The sequence below is a fragment of the Opisthorchis viverrini genome, assembly GCF_000715545.1.
Source record: "Opisthorchis viverrini unplaced genomic scaffold opera_v5_95, whole genome shotgun sequence".
NCBI classification, from domain to species: domain Eukaryota; kingdom Metazoa; phylum Platyhelminthes; class Trematoda; order Opisthorchiida; family Opisthorchiidae; genus Opisthorchis; species Opisthorchis viverrini.
Window position 1 is genome coordinate 562,646 of NW_008751752.1, and position 21,581 is coordinate 584,226.

Here is a 21,581-nt window from a genome sequence, read left to right on the forward strand (position 1 = left end):
AACAAGAGATATCAGCAAAAATCCTAAAGTCTTTTTGGACCCAAGAAGCGGGCGGTTGCGATTGTATTTCAGTAAAACAAAATTTTTTACAGTGATGTAACTGGTATTGATGGGGAAAAGGAAGATGATACTGAGCATGAAAAACAGCAGTTTACAGGTGCTACACTTCCTTTACTATCTGAAATCTGTCTGTTTTCACTACAGAAGGTTGCAAGTGAATAAAAAATCAATCACTGTGAGCAAGCATGAAGGGCTTCACACGTCGACAAAAGGAGAAATTTGCAGTAATTTTTCAGGCACGCTCAAAAGTTGTGTAGTTTTCTCTGCTTGTGTCACCATTTCTGACCCTATGATGACAAACTTTCAACAACACTCTTTTTTATCTTGAAGTCAAAATATTTGAATGCTGTCCAATCGATAACTTACCGCGTCAGCAGGATACCGAAATGGTTCAGCATATCAATACAGCGTAGAGGGCTTGATTTATGGATAGCCTTCATTTACTGAACATTGAAGTTTGCTGTCTGGCTCCAGCGCAGTAATCTTGCTCACCTTTGTTCCGGTCTTTGTGGCGCAAAGTCATTCCGAGTTTGTTAGTAGCTTTCTTTCTTTTCATCTCGGCTTTCAGTAACTTAATTCACAGAATGCTGTCGCGTGAAACACACTTGTTACTGTGCAAGGAAGAACCGTCAAACCAGTCGTTCTGAAAGCTTAGAGATAAGGAAAACTAGGCTTTTGAATCACTAAAAACTTACGGCATGCATTGGTTAACCTTTGGATTAACTCAGTGGGCTTCTGAGAAAATCTTTTCATCTAATCTACTTTTTGTTCAAAATCAAACATCCGTCAATCTGGCTTCTTAGCGGCTGCAACCATATGGGTAACTGGTTTTGACCTTCGGTCTCCTGAATTTCAGTATTTTTCAGAATGGCAATACTAACACCTAGATTTGGCCTGATTGTTAACATTCTAAACTACATATTCCAAAATGTGTCAACTGTCATTTGTCCATGGCAGATACGCGCTGTATAGTTCAATCCTTTTTCGTTAGTGGCCGCAACTCCCCTAAACTTGGTCAACTTTCTGCACGTGGCGGTCCAGTCTCAACAAAACACATCGAGTCAGAGCAAGAGGGTATGCCAGAAAGCACTTTCACCGAATTCCTCATTTTTAGACATTTTAGTGCATGCGGCGGCCTATTCAATAGTGTCCTGTTCAGTGATACTCCCTTCATGAAGTTGGATAATTAGAGGTAGCTAAAAGTAGCTCATTGAATAAGGTGTAGACTTACTGATCAAACGTTTTGTGATTTGTACCCACGCCCAACATCTTGGCTGTTTTCTCTGGGCTATGGCAACCTGGTAGTATCTCAGCTTTTTTAATTCCTTCAGGTAGCCTGACAGACACGCACAAAAACATAGACCATCCAAACTGCAAGTAGACTTTTTCGACTGAAGCTGTCGCCCAGTGGTATATCAGCTCATACGAATAGCATAATCTCTGTTTCAGTCCCTTGTTAACAAAGCACAAGATGTCATAATTCACCAAGATGAATAGATCTACATGGCAGTTATGCAAACTCTAAAATTCTTCCTAAAGGCTGTATGCTATGATTCCATCATTGTACCTTTTGACTGCTAGTAGCTCTTCTTTTTTGTCTGATTAATATAAACCTGAGAGCAGTCACACCAAATAAAAGCAGAGCTTAGTTTCACAATGACGCAAATATGTGAAGAAGAGTAATCCAGGGGTCATACACATCACGGACTTTATGAGATAGTGGGTGCAGATGTTTGTACAAGTCAGTGAGACTTGCTGACCAAACGTTCTATGATTTGAACCCACTCCCGACATCTTGGCTGCTTTTTTCTTGACTATGGCAACGTTGTAGCATATCAGCTCTTCTAATTCCTTCAGGTGGTCTGGCAGACAAGCACAAAAACGTAGGCCATTCCAACTGCAGCAGGTAAACTTTTACGACTGAAGCTATCACCCGGTGGTATATCAGCTTATAGGAGTAGCATAATCTCTGTTTTACTCCTTTGCTAACAAACCATAAGATCGTCATAACTCACCCGGATAAGTGGATTCACACGGTATTATTGCAAACTCTAACATTTTTCCTAAAGTCTGTATGCTAAGATCCCCAAAATGTACCTTTTGACTGCTCGTAGCTCTCCTTTTCCCTGTCTGATTAACTTAAACCTGAGAGCAGCCACACCAAATAAGAGCAGACGCAATTATGTAAAGAAGAGTAATTCAGGGGTCATACACATCACGGACTTTATGGGATAGTGGGTACAGATGTTTGTACAAGTCAGTCAATATGAAGGTACGTTATGCACGGTTTGCCTAAGTCCTGCGTATCTTGCATTCACTGTAACGCCAGGCAGGCTTAGTGTAGATGCATGATGCCCGGATTGGACGAAGGTGGTGATTTTTTGTTTCTAAAAATTTTATGTGTTTACCTGTCAATAAAAAACAAAGATAATCTAAGCAGGTTTTATATAGGTTATCTGAGCGACCAGTTACAGGTGTGAGTGCTTCCCGTTTTCGAACTGCTTTCCTTCATTATTTTGTTGCTCTTGTTGTTCCGGCGTTTTGTTTAAATAAATCGACTTCGACTTTTGACTTTAATCTGACAAAAGCGTTTTGACATTACTGTCAATTCAATTCTGATAAATCTGGGCGATCAAGACAACTCGGAGGTATCCTATATGACTGCACTTCTGAAGTGTTTGTGCCTAATGTTGCACTGAATAAAACTAAACACCAGATATGTAGAGTACCAAGGATGGTAGTTACGCTTTTATTTAGGCTAGATTGGCTCAGAACTGAGCAAAACTAATAGAGTTAGAGATAAAGCGAATAGTGACCTTGTGTGTTTACCTGCCGCTCACCAGAACTCCTCGTTATGGAGCGTTTTTCTGTGAATGGAGAATTAGATTTAGTCGGTATAAGCAATGGGCTGCAGGGAAGCAATGGGGTCACTGCCGGAAACATTCGCTATATCTCTGCTAAAAAAATATTTCATGCAAGAGTTCAGAACAACTTTGTATGATTTGTGAGTAGAGGTTAACTTTCCGTCTATCATTTCCCCGTCCCAAAAATGGTATATCCTAAGGCCTTCAAAGTAAGCAATCTCACAATCTCAAATTCACTATTTTAAGGTGAACTGCTAAAGAATAACTTTTTGCCGCGTCCAAACTTAAAGGAGTCTACCATAAAAATCATCTGTTAAATGAGGCAACTCACGAAAAATAACTAAATATCACAATAAAACAAGTCGCGCAGACGAGTGGGTGTGATTAAACTACAACTCTCTCACGGCGAAGCCCTGCTTACAGAATACATCTGCTTCCCTGCGGAATAGAGGTAAATGCACTCAGGAGTTGTGAGCAAGTGTAAGTATGTTATCAAGGGAATGTGTGAATTACTGGCAGCGGTGGGAATTAGCCTGGAGCAAAATTAATAGGAATAACTCCTTGGATAGTTTAAGGCTAGCTACATATTCTAGTTCAATGGAGCTGGACAATTGCCAGCTTCATTTTAAAACATGAGCGGTTTTTCAACAGGTTTACACATTTAAAATTCAACGGCACATACTGCTGACAAGTTACGGTCCAACATAATAGTGCAAAAACCCTTGTGCTGTAGCCTTAAAAATAAGCAAATAAGAGTAGGAAAGTATGTGTTTCCAATTTCTTGCTTTATAAATTCACCATTAAAAAACTTCGATAACAAATAAATGTTATACCATAAGAGTTGATGGGAAAATGATCGGGCTAACTCGGCCTGGAGCGTCTTGTGCACTGCTTAGTCGTGCTCTAATTGAATTAGTGTCACCAACGTTCACCAATTCCGTGGTTTCTGGAGGTATGGTTCCCGACGATAAATGATTTTTCCCCGTCTAGTCGAGACTGTCAATCCAGCATTTTGACTTGGTCCCATTTGGGTTTGCTAAAAAAATCAATTATCTACCTTTATAGGTTTCATACGCTTATAAGCCAGGCTTTCACGTCCCATATGGTATAATAGTTCGAAGTCAAATGTTTCCGAGTCTAGCTTCGAGTCAAGTTTTCAAGTCTATTAGGCGGAAATTATATGCATACTGCTGTTTTCAATGCCGAACTACATCGAGCCCAATTTAGCTTTTTTAAAAACCGGACGGATCAAGTATGACCACCGCAATCCTATGGTTGGGCGCCTACTAATTTTTTTGCTGCAATTCAAGTTTTTAAAAACCATTTATTTATTTAATCAAAAAATTGTTTTCCTTTTAAAGTACCACAGCAAAAGACCTCATTAGACCACCGGAGCCAACATTCCTGAAAGAACTTTGTCATACAGTTAGTGAGGAACTATACGAGTCTTCAAAAAAGAGACCTCTCGGAAGGGTTCCCGATCCGGATCTGCCGGAATCCGTCCATCCGGAGTCCACGGTTTTCGGATTACCGAATGTGAAAGGTGGGTCAAAGGCACATCATTATCACGACTATATCTGTTCAATAGTGGACACCTTTTTCTCAGTGCACAGCGGACTGATGCGTGACAAAACCATAGAATTTATTTCATATTTGATAAAAATGCATAATTTTGTTTTCATTAGTACGAAGTTGATTGTCTGTAGCCGTAGATCATCGGGCACACCGGGATGTATTTGTGTTTCGATCACATTCAAAACGGATTTTGGGGCAAGAATAACCCCATAAAAATTATCCTGAACGGGAAGAGGGGTCCAAAGAATCATTATCTAGGCAGTTTTCACTCACTCGCAAACACCTCATCAAATAAGTTGTGATAAACGGTTGTCTGAACTATGAGCACTTGATTGGTGTTTCATTATACTGCTCGTTTTTACTGCAAGAAATTCCCTACATATGGTTTTTCATACAAAATTATCTTCCACAGTAATAGCAAAAATATGAAAAACAAGAAATTTTAGATCGTCCAAAATGAACCGTATTTGCGAGCTTGCGATACGATGAGGCCAGTTAAAAGGCCCCCAAAAGAAATGTCTTTTGTCTCCAGACAGAAAACTGAACTTTTCTGTCTTGGATTTTTGTTTTGAATGGGATTTGATCCCCACTGAGTTTGCCTGTGAACTCACTAAGGGCCAAAACTGAAAGTCAACGGTTATTGGCCTCACAGAGCTCCTTTTATCACACTTCAAGTAAAGCTTGCTTTAGTCGCGGTCTCCTGTGAGCCACATAACCTTTGATTCATTTTTCTACTCGTTTTTTATGAGAATGTAGTGGGTTATATTTACCGGCTAATCAAGAAGCTGTTCTGTCGGTTTGGTAACTACACGCAGCATTTCTTAACTGACTGCTGCTGACTTTGGCTTCCACGCAAAACAGATGAAGCTTAGCAGGAACAGCACATAAATGTTACCTCGGGCACCCGTAGGAAAACTGCCATCCATGAGATGCCTGAACAACCCATCGCATAATAGTCTTTCAACGATTAATGGAAAACTGAAAGCATCCAGAATGATAAGAATGAATAAAAATCTGACGGCAAACTTCAAGTGATGAGACCTGAGGTAGAAAAATTTACGACACTGTTCTTGAGAACAGTGCTTTTGCCCAGTGACTACCGGCATTTTACTGCTAGTAAAAATGTTTTTTATTTATGCCCCGCTCTGCGAAGGCTTGGTTGTAAAGGGTAGCTCACGACTGTGTCAGAAACGTTGAAGGTAAAAAGAACGTACCTCCTTTCTGTTGGGAAAAATGTTTTTTCCATCACCACAACCTGTGATACATATGAGGTGCCTTTAGGTGATGAAATATTCGAAAAAAATAACCATTAGTTTATTATCTATCTGAAAGCGAAGCAGTGATTCTGGAAGTCATGATGCACCAAGCAGCAAACCTCACGGGAGATTCGCGATGTTCCCGACTTGGATTCAAGCAGCACCGGTATGCTAAGTGTGGCTACCAAAGGTGATGTTAACCTACACTTTACTCCCTCCCAATCAGAATGAAATTCTCTGCTTTCTACTATTAGTCCTCGTCTTACGGCCAAGAGACGGGCTTCTTGTTGTGTTTATTCTAAGAACCGACTTCCGGTCATGGTGACCGAGTTTTCCGCTATGTTCGTCGTTATATAGTGACAGAACACTATCGTATGAGTGTCAGTCTGCCAGAAGCGCAAAACAACAAGAGCTAGAGAGATACCGTTGGTATACCTATAACCCTCATGATGCAAACGGCTTTGAAAAGTTTCTTCGGACAACACGGTCAGAAAGTGATAGCCGGGACTAGACTACCATGGACTAGAAAACGAATCGTGCAAGGACTCCACCCAAGCATACGGTGAAGCGTGTGGTCTCCAGCCTCAAAATTAGACATCAGCATTTGGAATTTTCACAGTCTCCGTTTCGTTCTCTTGGTTTTCATTGCTCTGAATCTGCCAACCTCCATCGCGAAAGCCCACCCAGAGAATTGCTGTGTACGCATGACCTATCCGAATGGATTGTAAACCATTGCAAGACAAATGCATTTTAGCGAATATACACTCATCTGCAAACTAATTTGTTTCTTTCGGGAGACTCACCTGGAACCCAACTGAATCCCTCGTTTATGATGTTCTCAGGATTTTCAGCAACCTTATGAGTAGTACATTACAAAGATATAAATGCATTTTAGGTTTGTACAATGAGGACAGTGTGTACTTTCATCGTAAGCAGTAGACCGAATTCCGTACAAATGCTATGAGTCCTGAAGTCATCCAATTGCCAGTTGCCAGCTCACATTAACCTCATTCCCATCAAGTGTTACCTAGGCTGACAAGCACGTCAGAAATTTTGCATGGTTTCGGATACGCCGTAGTTGTACTGCTAATCCAGCTGGAGACTGCAGCTGATGGCAGGAACCACCAGAATCGTTTGAGAGAAAGAAAGCTCTAAGTTAAAAATCAGGTCTGTTCATGAGAGGCATATTTTTCTTACGATAGGTGTAGGTCACTCGTGCCCTCAAAGTGTCTTTTTTTATTATATTTGCGTTCCCTTGACAGACACGAAGCTCTAAGTGAAAAATCAGGTCTGTTCATGAAAGACATATTTGTCTTACGTTAGGTGTAGGTCACTCGTGCCCTCGAAGTGTCTTTTTTATTATATTTGCGTTCCCTTGACATAATCTCTTGTTCCGTTTCATTTTCACCCAAGTTCCCATCTCGCCTAATAAAAATATCGCCTCACCTTCCACCCATTCCGCAAATTTAACCACAGATGGGGGGATCGCACCGATACTCAACCCACGCAAGACTCCGATGGAGTTGGAGCGAGAGGAGGCAGAAGACCGAAAGCATTACATCATTTCACACAAGCACCTCATGCCCGGAGAACAAGGACGGCGTCGTTATGAAAAGTAGGCGAAGAGAGCGGTGATGTATCATATGGGCCTGGTTAACACATTTGCATAGTATCTTTACGTATTTAGACGACGCCATGCGGCTAAACTTGATGTTATCAAAGCTCACTGGAACCACTGGAACCTACTGACGTTATCATAGTAAAATTCCCTTCTGAGATGAACCGTGAGGAAAATCCCAAACTTGTATACTTAGTTACAAGATTTGTTGACTCTATGAATACATTTTTTTCCGATATGTCAAGATGAAAATCTTAAAATGCCCAAACGAATGTAAAATTGCTAAACGAGTGTGGATTCCCGAGCGTATTCCCATCAAGATATATGAAAATATATAATAATTGCCCTCGGTTAAACAGTACGGGTCCAAAAGGAAGGAAATACACTGGGTGTAAAAATTTGAGCGGTTATCCACTTGAAATTTGTGCACGTCTGACGCACCAAATAATCCGTGTTGGTTTAAGCGTTTGCTTGCTGTTTAGCCGTGGATTCATGTTACTTATAAAATTTAAGTAGCCGAAAGCGAATATTTTACTCAGTGACCATCCAAGGACACCAAGTACACTAAAGCAGATGCGCGACTTTCAGTCAGCCTGAAAATTGAAATTCCATTATGAAAATGCTGCTTTTTCTGCAGTTTTGACAGAGACAAGGTTTATGGAATACCAACCTACTCAGATGAGCGAGGAATACACGCACGACGGGCACTCAACTGGTTTACAAATGTTGAAAATGTGACGAAAACGCCGATCATGAGTTCCCGCCAGCTGGACAGGAATGAGCGTTTTGGACACAAACTGGGAAGATCACGTGATCCGTAGGTCATTCACAGAAATTTTTCACCATGTTTATTGAATTAGTCCCCCCGAGTGTGACAGGATAATTTGCCCGTTTTGTAGTTCTCTCGTAGTTGTGCACACCGAAACGGCCGTCAATGTTATCGTTACCACGCATTTAGTCAAGACTGTTCCACTGGAGACTCTGCACGTCCTGTCAAAACTGTAGCAGTTTCATTTAAATAGGATTAATGAGACGGGGTGGTTTGATCGTTGTCAGATGTATAAACGTAACCGAAACTTCTTTGCTATTCGTCTTTGCTAACGTCTTTGCTAAACGTTGCCCCCGTGTAGGTCGGTGCCAAAGTTACGATTGGAAGACGATCATTCAGTTGTGCAGCAAGGGTTTCAGCTGCAGACTTGCTCCGCGCCATAAATTTCAGTAATGCACTCATATAACCATTTGTCCCAGACTACCATCAAAATGTCAGTAGCTCAAACAAAGAGTAATTTCACAAGATGAATTAAACCCTAGGGTGTCGACACTCCAGAAGCCAGTCAAGCAAGACCACCTGATGTTGGTTCCAGGACTCAAGGTTGAATGGCGCTGGGTCCTGTTTAACCGACAGCGAATCACTCTACTGATTAGCTGCCTGTTCAACCACTGACGATGCAGGTTAGAATCTTCTGAGCTTCGCGTGACCCACTCTGACGATCATTCCCAACAGGAACGAAACAGCTCTACGGCGCATCTCGGCTTTTCGGTTGTAGTGGTCTGGCTACCCAATAAATTAGTTTACCAGGAGTGTGTGGCAAAGAAATAAAAATAATTACGCTAGATTGGGTATACAAAAATAAAGAGATCAGACGGAACAGACTCACTAACAATTGTTCTCTTTAAAATAGTTCGTCGTTGGCCCAGGTCAGCGAATAAACAATAATCCAATTATGTTGGTCCAGAGGTCTTCTTCTGAACGCCTCCCACATATAATAGATTCTGAAGATGTCTGAAATGTTGTGCTACCAAAGTTAGTACATGAGACTCGCGAATGACCGCTGCAAGCGCGAGCGAAATCAGAAGAGAGAGTCGAAGCACGTGACCACGCTTGTATTATGTGAAATTGTACAAGTGCGCGTTTTTTTTAGCTTTTCGTATTTAAACGAAAAACGATTATGCAACTGATAAAATATGTAGTGTTATAATGGAAGTAAAATAAGGGTACAAAACGCCACACAGTACAGATTAGCTTCACCGATAAAAATGCAATCTCTACTGAAAACAGTTCTTCTTTCTTGCATGATTGTGAAAAGGGTTGGGTGTTGTCGATGCTGACAGCTTTCCGGAACTGGATCCTCTCCGTTCTTGACTGGGAATGTGGCAAGATATACCTGCTAATGGTGTTTCTTTTTTCAGTTCATGTCCAGGTTCTCTTAGTGGTATCTGGGGATGAAGTATCTCAAAGCGGTTCTAGTTGGCTAACCTTGGGTCTTCTTCTCCCTCCGTCTTTCAGTTCGAATAAATTATGGCCCCACACTTCGTGTGCCGCAATGTAATGTTAGAGTGCCTGGCTGCCCACGGAGTCAGGTTCGCACGCTGTAGTACGATCCTGATATTCACTCGAACTGCTACACACAGTGCATCAGTTCGTGAACGTTGCGGAATAGGCGGCTACCCAGGTGATTCACGAACAGGGTGGTAACGTCTACTGCGTATCCTTCAGCAGACACGGGAGCATTTTTAAACGACCACTTGCGAGGAGGAAGCCATGACGAGTGTGCCTCAGCGCGGTGCGCGGACTATTTTATCGAACAGGTCAACCAATGAAGATGGGGAACTAGCATTTATCTTCGATGAAAGTGTACTACTGAAAGCCTTCATAGTAGTGTACGTTTGACGATGAATAGCGCATTCGGACGGGAATGAATAATCAAAAGGTTGTGGTAATAGTGATATTTTTTTGAACAGTGATATTCAAAAAGAGCCAGGGAAGGACCTGAAACCACACTACGCACATGAACAAGTCCCAAAACCATCGCGTACCCAACTGTGCATACTTAGCATGGTCATATGGCTACTGTGAGTTAGCCGAGAGGCGTCAGCAAAGCCAGGCACAAGCACAGGCCCAGTCTGGTCACGCGAGAATGAGCGAACTGTTACACAGCGTCAGAGAATCACTAGTACTCATGGCGCTGATGGTCGATGTGTGTCTAAGGAAGCCATACTGTGTGTGCCTCACAGGCTTGCGCGGACAGTTATTTAGGTCACGTCCACCAATGTAAACGGGCAATCAGCCAATAGCTTCGATGAAAGATCACTACTGAAAGCGTGTGTAGTAGTGTAAAGTAAACGAGAAAAAACATTTGGAATTTCGAACAAAAATGAGAAACCAAAAGGTTGTGGTTGTGCGGTGTCGCCATAACTATCACTCATGGCTAAGGGTGAGCTACTCATCAGGAGAGGTAAACGTGAGCGGATAATCGTGTCTCTTGCATGAGACGAAGCGCTACAAAAGCCGTGGCTTCTCTTCGCCAACAGCCCAAGAACGCTGAACCCGATCATGGCAACACTGGGTCCGAAACTCGACCACCACGAGCCCACCGTCTGGAAAGCTATACAGCAGATATGGATCAGGTAGGCGAAATGGTGGCAACTTTGCATAAACTTCATATGGAACTATGGTAATAGTTAAACATTGGTTTGGGAAAAGTGGGGGGCTGCGCCGGCCGGGAATCGAACCCGGGCCGCCCGCGTGGCAGGCGAGCATTCTACCACTGAACCACCGGCGCACATTCACTTCGCCCTTCGAGTCCTTACCTAAAGACCGCGTTATCTAGACTTGATGGTACATATTTTCAGTAGCAGTGGTTGTTATCTTCGAGGACGAGTGGAATCTTCATTGATGCAGAAAGCCACAAGCAATAATTGTGCGCTACGGCAGAGAGACGTACGTCCAAAATTTACGACCATGAACTTCCCAACGGTATGATGCTGCAAAATGTCTACAACATGGCATGGCTTCTCTGCACCACTCAGTAGTAGAACACGACTTTTATTGCAAAAGTAGTGGTGTGTGCAGTGTCGATTGATGACGGAGGGTTTCCAGGACCTTTGTGGTAGGAAAGAAGGCGCGTAAACGAGCCACCAGCAATGAGCTAAAGGGATGTCGCTTGTTGCAGACAAATTGGACTATCCGGATGGAAGTAGCACGGCCAAAGGTACCCAAAGGAAGTGCATAGGAATGGTTTAGGGGTTCTACCCTCAGTATCCATCGTAACACGCTCCCGCTCAACGGGAAGGGGACGTCGAGGGAAGTCGCAACCCGGACCTGAAGATGGACACGATACACATTTTGAATGGGGAAGCCAATGTGCGTAAAGTGCTCTCATTGAATGGGTCAATATTGACAGCTACGTGGGTGGAGATTCCGCCCATATCTAACCGACTCGTCGTTCGTTTGCTTAACCAGTCGCAACAAACAACAAGCGGTTGCTTGCTGAGTAATTCAATATTGATGAAGAAACGACACTAGGTCAGTGTTATCCTTAGTATACCGGGGTTAGACTGAATTCCATACTGTTTTCCGGGATCGCCTCTAACCGGAAGAAAATACCCGCTGGGTGGTGAGTAACCTGGGAGCGGAGAATAAATGGCTTTCCGAAAGAGCTTATTGGTACCCAGTCAATGACTACAGACCATGGATGACAAGGAGTAGTCAATGATACTTTGATTTCTACTCATCTATTCCTGGTCCCTAAATTTCTATGCACTCGGTGCTCCTAGACCCTGACAAATTCAGTAAATTTCTTTGCCACCTCACAGTATCGGAATTCAAATATCATGAAAGCCAACCACAAAGTCTGTGTGTACAAATTTAATGGATTGAAACTTAGGCGAAAACCGACACACACACACACTGTTGTCATCACCATGTTTCACTAACCCTAATTTGTGCGATAAGGGAAGAAGCACCAATGACAGACAAGCTTTATTTTGGGGGTACTAACTGAAAGTAATAGGTAGACTCGAGAAGTATCACACCATGTGGCTTTCGTATCTAGCAAGACTAATTTATGCATCTCAAGAATACTGCTACAAAGTGTCAACGGTCGTTTCAAAAACATCCGAATGACCTTTCCAGTATAGCAGATACGATGAAAGTTCCTGATGCTCACGTATTCGGCAAGCCCAGTATCCGGGGAGAACTGACCGTTGCTCAACTCCTTCACGGTAAGATACCCAGACAACCGATTGGTGTACCTCGAGACAACTTGAGCCCAGAACATCAATCCGGCACACAGCAGGAGAAATGTGTGAGCTCAGCGCAACGAGCTGAACAGCTGCTGCCCGTGATTCATCACGCTCTGCGCGAAGCTTCTTTTTGGAGAGGGGCTGAAATCACTGCTCTTCTCTGTCATCGTTCAAATGGAGTGAGTGTACAATGACACGTTTGAGAATAAGTCCCTCACACATTGTTTCCTTTAGTCTCAGCCGTGCAGCTCAAGTTCAGTTACTCACAGAACACAATCCTCCTTGAGATATTGCTTGTTTTGGTTTCCTCCCCACACAGTTTTCGTCTACTTTTAGTTTCAAGTAGGTACACACTGGTCACAATCGTATACACATTTGGATGGATAACGATCAAACAGCTTCAAAAATGTCTTGTATATAAGTCAATCGATTTGTGCACGGTACTTATGCGCATTCAAACTTATGGCGTTCGAAAGGTGCTGTGGTCGATAGCACACATCTCCTGCTACGTCCACAAACATTCGTATTGTTTTGGTAAAGTCGTGGTAGTATCCCAAAAGGTCAACCACACACGTGCCACATAGCACGTTGAGCGGTCTGACAAGCAGCATTTCGAATAACATTTTCAGGGTGTTAGCCTTCGAACCCTGTTTCTGCCGATCAGGTTCCATAAACTGAATTCTGGTGTGATCATCAGTCGGAATCGTTGTGCCATTCAGAGAAATCAGCTGATACCTAGCCAGTTTAGAATGCTCTCGTTTGACGGATCCCCAACACGGACCGCGCGGCATCAGAAACCGTTGGCACTGAAAGACAATAGTAGGTACTCCCGTTTCTTCAGCTTTCGCTGTCCTTGTACGAAGCCAGCGATCTTTCAGGCTTTATCAAAGGATGTTCCCAGGCCCGTTTTCGTCCAGTCGAACTGAATCGCACACCAGCGAGCGAGTCCGGTTAAGCCTACTACCTCACAAATTTAGTCAGTTTGGGTTGAATTTTCATCACTCAGCTTCAGTCAGCACCCTAAGGAAACTGAACGGCCTGGCCCGGGGGTCCTGCACACATTGACCTCCATGTCTTGATCTTTTTGCGCTCTTAGATGCCCCCCGCCACCGGCTGACAGCCACCCGAACACATCCGAAGGACATCTACTGGTGTACTGCTTAACGTATAGCGTGGGTAACGTACAACTAAGATTCAGGAGCACCCAGTCAGTCATACGCAAATAGTGTGGTTCATGGTATGTACATGAGACTGTTTATTCACAATCCAAGTCAGAAGGCGTTACAAATTCCTGGTGGACTGATTTGTTAACTAACTGGAGAGAAACAGAGAGTCGATGGTGACCAGACCAACTGGAACTGTTCTGATATTTGGGCAAAAGTAACAAAGGATCCATTCAGGAGGGTCATGGAGATGGGTGATGAAAGGTCAGTTTCTATCGATGAAGTTCCGAACTTGGAAACCGTGAATCAGACCACTGAATATAGTGAAGCCAAGTTTTTTAACAGATTTTTAACAGTCATTTAGCCTTCATCTTTGGCCAATAAGGAGTTACTTGCCTGCTCGTCCTTTATAAGGAAACTGCATCTCTTCGCATCAGGCTTTCTGACATGGAAATAAGTAACAGAAGGAAAGAGCCACCATACTGAGAAGTGATTTTCGATGATAGACTGCAACTGTAAAAGATCAAAAGGCATCAGTGCGAACTTGAAACATCTCAAAATCGAGTCGGGTGTACTTCTAATTGGTATACTTTCGAGTTCCATTTGATTTATATTGATAATGCTGACCGTTTTGGCCTCTCAAATAAAGAATTTTTCTGTTTTAGCCAGCTATTGGTCTATCAGAAGAATCCAATAGGTAACTAAACTTTCGTACACCGTCATCCCAAACTCCAATTATTGGTGCTCATAGTCGTCATTTCAAGGTGCCACAAATTAATAATTGAGTTCCACAGTGCATGCAAAGGGGTATCTCACGCTCCGCAATCAGGAGACGCATGCTAGGCACACACATAAAGCTGACCAATACTGAACTATTCCTATTTATTTTATGACTACGTGGTCCTCCATATATAAAAACCACCCTAAATATTGCACCACAAGTTGTGGACGCTGTGCGGATGAGATTTTGTTAGGTGCCCTACTCACACCACAAGGAATGAACTGCTCCAGTAGTTCAATTCGACAACGTAGGTAGTGTCGCACAGGAAGAAATCTGAGCTAGTTCCCAGTTTTGATAGCACGCTCATCCAAAGGATGGTTGAAAGGTCTTGAAACCGAGTGTACTGGAGAGTGATACGATCACTTCTTGTAGTGGCCACTTGCTCTTGTCTGCACTCACTTAGTACAAATGGGAACGGGTTGATATCAAACAACAGAGTAAAGCAGAGCCTACATTAGTCACACATGGACGTGAGTGGATACGAATATCTCATGTGACAAGATGAGCTGCCGCAGCTGAACGCCTGTCACCCCTCCATTCGATTGTTTTAATCTGCTTGATGTCAGTTTATCAACCAACGGAACTGTTTACTGCTGTCCCTCTTCTGAGTTGTCTGGCGACCGTGGTTGCCTTGCCTAAACGCGTATGTTTCAAACTGAAAAGGTAACGATACCACTTCGATAGAAGAACACTGTTTTTGCTGTCCAGGATGCTTTCCCGTGTCCTGTTGATAGAGATAAAAGTTTTGTAATTTGATGAGCCAAAGGTTGTTGTTATTGTGCTCCTTGTTGAGAGGGGCCAGACAAATACGTATAAGCGACAGTGTATTCATTCAGAATGAATGACTCAGTAATTTCAGTTACAAAATCAGCCAATCGTAATCGGAAGTTATCTTCCCTTTATGGGTGAGGAGGTCATATGCTGAATCCTACAAATCAGGGGCTTGACGTACTTTTTTGGAGAACGTGTATGTACTAAGTGATAGGTCATCACAAATCGACCAGTGAAGACCTATCGGCATTGGCGTTTTGAAGAAAACAGCTTTTCTATTTGAATCTCATCAGAATGATCTCATTCCAATGGTCGAAGCCCGTGAAATATTCGACCATTTCGAGGTTCCACTCGATGAAGAGCTGACCGAACAGCTGTTTGACGTGATCATGGTCAAGGCACCGGAAGAAATGTGGCGTAGTGTAAGTGAAGCAATGCATCAGACCGTGGAAAGAAATCTGTCCGCTGGTCGTGCACGCCAGGATGAAGATCACTTCCGCTGGGCGGTGGATTGCCGATTGATGTCATTGTTTCTAGACTGGAAGCGTCATCCTGTGGAACAGGCCAAACTGAAGCTTTGCCGATGTTACAAGGAGCTTTCTGAGAAACAGAATCTGAGTGAAGGTTAGTTTATGTTGAATACTATTACTGTTTGGAGGCTCTTATTTATCACATACGGAGGTCCCATTACACTGTAATTTCCAGCCCGACTATTGGTCAATCCCATAGTTCTCATTACATCTGCATTATTGGGTTTCGTTCTACCTCACGCATGGTGCCATGCACTTGGAGATATTTCTTTGAAACCAGAAAGGGCTGACGCGGAAAACATGATGGTATTTACAGTGATTTTTGGCTTCAGGCTATCAGCTGTAACCATTAAATTCAAGTGGACGCTAAAAGCCGCCTGCAGTGGAAACTTCTCGGTAGCTGTCGGTTCTGGGTGATCTCATCAAACTTCTGCATTTACACTAGGAAGAACTCGTAGAACTCGTAAAAAAATCGTCCTCACATGACCGTCTATACAGCTACTTAAAAAACTAAGCTGATGTAGTCTTATCTCACCTAACTGGATTCGAGTCCCGATTTTATTGACCTAAAACAATCGCTCAGCTGTAACACCCTTCCGGTGCCTAGCTGCCATGCCACACGAAGGAGGCACGAGGGCTGGGATACTGCCAGGTCGCTCAAGCCTAGACAGGGGAAGTCGAGAGGCAGAGGTCGGGTTCGAACCACGGACCTTCCGGTCAGTAAATTCGCGCCCTAACCACTTGAGCCATCTCGCCACAATTTTACTGACCTACCAATTGTGGTAACTTATTTCAGCGAAACCCTAAAGTGGACCAACCAAATTAATGCTATCGGAATAGGGGAAGGGATTTGGCTTGTGGGTGTGAATTTCTTGCTTCCTCGTTCTTGCTTCTTGGTCTTCCAGTGATCTACGTTGAACGGGAGGAACAGTTTATCACCCGTTTATAGTCAGTGATGCTTTGCTTGTATCCTTTCGTAGACGCTGATGCCGTTCGACGTCGTCTGAGGAAAGCGATTGACGCCAATGTGCTGACTCACAAGCTGTCCAGTGAAATACTGTCGGGCAACCGTGGAGGACTGGTTGAAGGCGAATGCTATCGAAGGTTGGGTAAACCTCCGGTTGAATTATACCGTCCGGTGCCAAAGGTAAGAACGGTAGTAAGAGTTTTGGTACTCAGAGCAGTTCGGCGTTTTGTTGATTTGTATGAGGGCTAAAGAGGAAACGTGAAATGGGCACAGAGTTAAGGGATTTTTAGTGAATTTTATCGCAGATCTTATGAAGACCTGTCTTTCAGTGAAGTTTGATCGATAAGCTGGAAGTTCCTATGCAGCCTTAAGCTCATGACAGACAATTCCGATCTTGATTTATCGTGAGCGTTTCACCTTTTCGAAATTTTTTCATCGATCTCATTCACTGCATATGTATTACATATTCCACGAGCGATAGGATCTCAGCAGGTTGTATTCACCTCACCACTGTTTGAACAGTACTCTCTCTGATACGGTTGATCGAAAGCTCACAACAAGTTTGCAAGCAAACGGGAAAGTTTCACGAACAGATCAACCGACAGCTGATTGATCACGGATATTACACTCAACCTACCAACATTCTAAGGCATTTTCAATGGGTACATCTCCTAGTTGTTCTTGCTTAGTGTTCCTGCGTCACATCGCTCAGATGATGCTGTGGTAGTGAAAAATACGGAAATATGCCCCAGAGGAATCTTGGATGGTAAACATGCAGATATAAAAACTAGATTTTATCGACCGTAAGACCCCTGGTCAGAATCACGGTAGTTCAACCTGATCGGTTTCACCCTTCCTTATGGGCTATGCTCTTTCGTTCGTAGACTCCTCAGAACACTTGGATGGATGTCCGTGATGTGGAAAGATCTATTGCAGACGGTAGGGAGAAGCTATCGTCTCGAATATCACAGCAGTCAGTCCTCGAAACTATATTCAAGAGACTAACACCTATCAACATCTTTAGAGATAAATGGTCAGAAGAAAAGAAGATACAGACCCTAACCATAGGGACGAGGGTGCATCTATCGATCTGCGTTTTCTGTGCGTTCAACTAACTAATGCCCCCTAAACATCAGGGCATGAAGACGTACCATATGGCGCCATCCACCAAAAGAAAGAGAAGGGCTTTGTTGGGAGGGGGGAGGTTCGCCAGCTGAACGGTTACACTTTTGAATCATGCCAAGTAATCAACATTTTCAGAATTGGCTCCTTATCAGTGCCACATTTCACGTTTTTGGCCACGAAGCTCTCTCTGTGTGAACGTCGTGCACTTGATCAGCAGTGTTCGTTCCTGGGTCAATTGAATTCATCGTGTAGGTGTCTCGGAAGCAAGTGAAAACAAAGTACAGGTTCAAAGTTCGATATGTTCCACTAAAGTGAGGGCAGTAAATGGACTCAATATTGCAACAAACGATGCAGAATGGTTTCGGAGTGCATGATTACAATATAAATTCCTGAGTACAAAATAACAGTTGGGTGACGCAGTCGATAGAGGATCGGTGAGAACGAGATGGGAGCACCATCGCAGGAAAGTAAAAATGAATAAAGTGCATTTCTAGAGATGGATTATCAACAGTGAGCGATTTACAAGATTTCCTCATCAAGAAGGGGGCAAGTAATTTTCCGTTGATTGTGTGGAGTTGAATTAAGTCGACAGGGAGCCATAGCCTCTGCAACATCCGACGGTTGTCTTCACTGTGGATGCCTGAGGGGCTATGAACGAATCCTGGATTGGATTGGTTCATTTCAGACAGTCAATGAATTGGGAGAAACCCCCAAACTAAACTGGTCATCATCTTCGCCATTGTGTATGAAAATCAAGGACAAATACTTGAGTTTTCTTATGACAGCATTAGGTTTGTTGATCGGAGTGACTATTATTTTTCTTTCCGTTTGTCGTATGTTATGCAGCTGGTCTGGTAGGCAGTGCTGTTTTAGTCCCTATTTTTATCTTGTTCTTCGGTGTCGAAACTAAACCTTTCAGAATAGCACTCAGTTTGTGTAGTACCGTGATTCCATGTGGTTGTAATAAACTTAGAGTTAAATCAAATATGCGCTCCACTCACTGGAATATCACCTCTTTGTATGTTTGGTCTTGCTGGTGCGACTAATGTCAAGGCCTCTTCTTTTTCCACCGTTTGAAGCATTCAGTCAGTGATTTGCTTCTCTTGTTCGAAACCCGGCAATTCCACAACAGGTTTCCGCCCCTTTGACTGGACTCTGGACGACGTGGGGCTTATGCATTCCGTCGCCACTGGGCGGGCAGTTCTTTTGGGACTGAACAGCATACTAGTTCGCCAATTCAGGATATTCCAGAGCTAGTATGCAGCAAGTCGCTTGCCCAATGCCTAACACCGAAGTGCCCCCCCCCCGATTATTAAGACTGTGGTTTACCCAGATACGGCTACGAGTTAAACTGCAGTAAGGTTGTACGTTGGTGGAGCATTGCAACAGGCTTGGAGAAGTTAGCCGCATATAATTAAATTAAGAAATATGGACCAGTCAGTAGGGTTCTTCGAATGTAGCCAGTTGTGAAGCTCATTTCTAACGCAGACTATGTTAGTCTTCCGTGTGCAGAAATTTGCCAGACCATCAAGTAGAATATGGGGTTGACGGAAACTCAGGGACTGCGCCTACCTAATGAACCCTAAAACCAGTCATTGGCTGTCGACGAATTTTCAGCGACCTGATGAGTAGTGCACTACGGGCCGTCTTCTGTTTTTGCATCTGTTTTGCTCTCCTTCTACCTTGTTGCCTAAATGAGCTTTCCACACATGGGAGTAGTTTCAACAAGTTGCAAGAAATGATCTGCCATCCTGGGCGCCCAATGTAGATCAAACGTCTTCTGATTCTGTATGCACGGTTATTCTTCTGTTCAGATCAGAAGGGCACACAAGATCACTGATTACGGGGATGAGCCAACCGTCCAAGCCGTGCTCGAACCCAGCATAGACACCCAAACTAAACTGGTCATCATCTTCGCCATTGTGTATGAAAATCAAGAACAAATACTTGAGTTTTCTTATAACAGCATTAGGTTTGTTGATCGGAGTGACTATTATTTTTCTTTCCGTTTGCCGTACGTGTTGCAGCTGGTCTGGTAGGCAGTGCTGTTTTAGTCCCTATTTTTATCTTGTTCTTCGGTGTCGAAACTAAACCTTTCAGAATAGCACTCAGTTTGTGTAGTACCGTGATTCCATGTGGTTGTAATAAACTTAGAGTTAAATCAGATATGCGCTCCACTCACTGGAATATCACCTCTTTGTATGTTTGGTCTTGCTGGTGCGACTAATGTCAAGGCCTCTTCTTTTTCCACCGTTTGAAGCATTCAGTCAGTGATTTGCTTCTCTTGTTCGAAACCCGGCAATTCCACAACAGGTTTCCGCCCCTTTGACTGGACTCTGGACGACGTGGGGCTTATGCATTCCGTCGCCACTGGGCGGGCAGTTCTTTTGGGACTGAACAGCATACTAGTTCGCCAATTCAGGATATTCCAGAGCTAGTATGCAGCAAGTCGCTTGCCCAATGTCTAACACCGAAGTGCCCCCCCCCCGATGATTAAGACTGTGGTTTACCCAGATACGGCTACGAGTTAAACTGCAGTAAGGTTGTACGTTGGTGGAGCATTGCAACAGGCTTGGAGAAGTTAGCCGCATATAATTAAATTAAGAAATATGGGCCAGTCAGTAGGGTTCTTCGAATGTAGCCAGTTGTGAAGCTCATTTCTAAGGCAGACTATGTTAGTCTTCCGCGTGCAGAAATTTGCCTACAAAGCGTTCATTAACCAGACCATCAAGTAGAATATGGTGTTGACGGAAACTCAGGGATTGCGCCTACCTAATGAGCCCTAAAACCAGTCATTGGCTGTCGACGAATTTCCAGCAACCTGATGAGTAGTGCACTACGGACCATCTTCTGTTTTTGCATCTGTTTTGCTCTCCTTCTACCTTGTTGCCTAAATGAGCTTTCCACACATGGGAGTAGTTTCAACAAGTTGCAAGAAATGATCTGCCATCCTGGGCGCCCAATGTAGATCAAACGTCTTCTGATTCTGTATGCACGGTTATTCTTCTGTTCAGATCAGAAGTGCACACAATATCACTGATTACGGGGATGAGCCAACCGTCCAATCCGTACTCGAACCCAGCATATACACCGAGTACGGATTATCCCAAAGAGATTTGCTGAAACTTCGGACAAAAGAAGAGGTAGGTTCTCCCACTCGCGATGACACTCAGTTTTTGCTTACACTCAAACCTGTTTGAAATTTAGTTGGAGGTAGGTTCTCCCTATCGTTATCACACTCGGTTTTCCTTACACTCAAACCTGTTTGAAATTTAGTCACAATGAATAACTGAATGCTGCAAGTTACGAAAGACCCACACACACCCCCGCACCATAGCCGTAATGACAAGAACCAGCATTTTGTGATTGCAAAACGAGCAAAGAAGGCTTTATGCAAGGTTTTTGCACGCAACCCAGTCGGTCGACACCCGCACCATAGCCGTAATGATAAGAACCAGCATTTTATGATTGCGAAACGAGCAGAGAAGGCTTCATGCAAGGTTTTTGCACGCAATCCAGTCGGTGTGCCAGGAGCTAGGTTTGCTTTCAAGCAATAAATCGTCCACCAAAGTTTTGACCGATCAGTTCAAACATCTGACCTTGAGGTAAAGAAAGTAACGTGAATTCCACCAGTCTTTGGGCGAGTACTTTGATGCTTCCAGCTAACTTCACTCTCATAGAGAGAGAGAGAAGAGGAAAACCGTCACCAAGCTCAAACTGCTGAGGATGCCATCAACCTTCCACCTCCAGAGGTTTTGTCCGTTGCTGGGAGGGAACTAACCATATTTATTCGATCCAAGTGTCCTTTATCTCATTTCAGTCATCTAAATTATTGAACATTAATCA

The 21,581-nt window shown here is 43.5% G+C and overlaps 1 protein-coding gene across 1 annotated transcript in view; it reads left to right on the forward strand.

Moving 5' to 3' along the window:
- T265_05223 (hypothetical protein) overlaps positions 1–21,581 on the forward strand; it is a gene marked incomplete at both ends in the record, with an annotated part of 35,166 nt that overhangs the window by 2,318 nt on the left and 11,267 nt on the right. Inside the window, 7 exons of the mRNA XM_009170178.1 lie at positions 4,286–4,467; positions 7,232–7,370; positions 8,011–8,190; positions 12,289–12,577; positions 15,407–15,737; positions 16,624–16,790; positions 20,750–20,878. Coding sequence (XP_009168442.1) covers positions 4,286–4,467; positions 7,232–7,370; positions 8,011–8,190; positions 12,289–12,577; positions 15,407–15,737; positions 16,624–16,790; positions 20,750–20,878 — 1,417 coding nt within the window. The remainder of the gene's footprint in view (positions 1–4,285; positions 4,468–7,231; positions 7,371–8,010; positions 8,191–12,288; positions 12,578–15,406; positions 15,738–16,623; positions 16,791–20,749; positions 20,879–21,581) is intronic.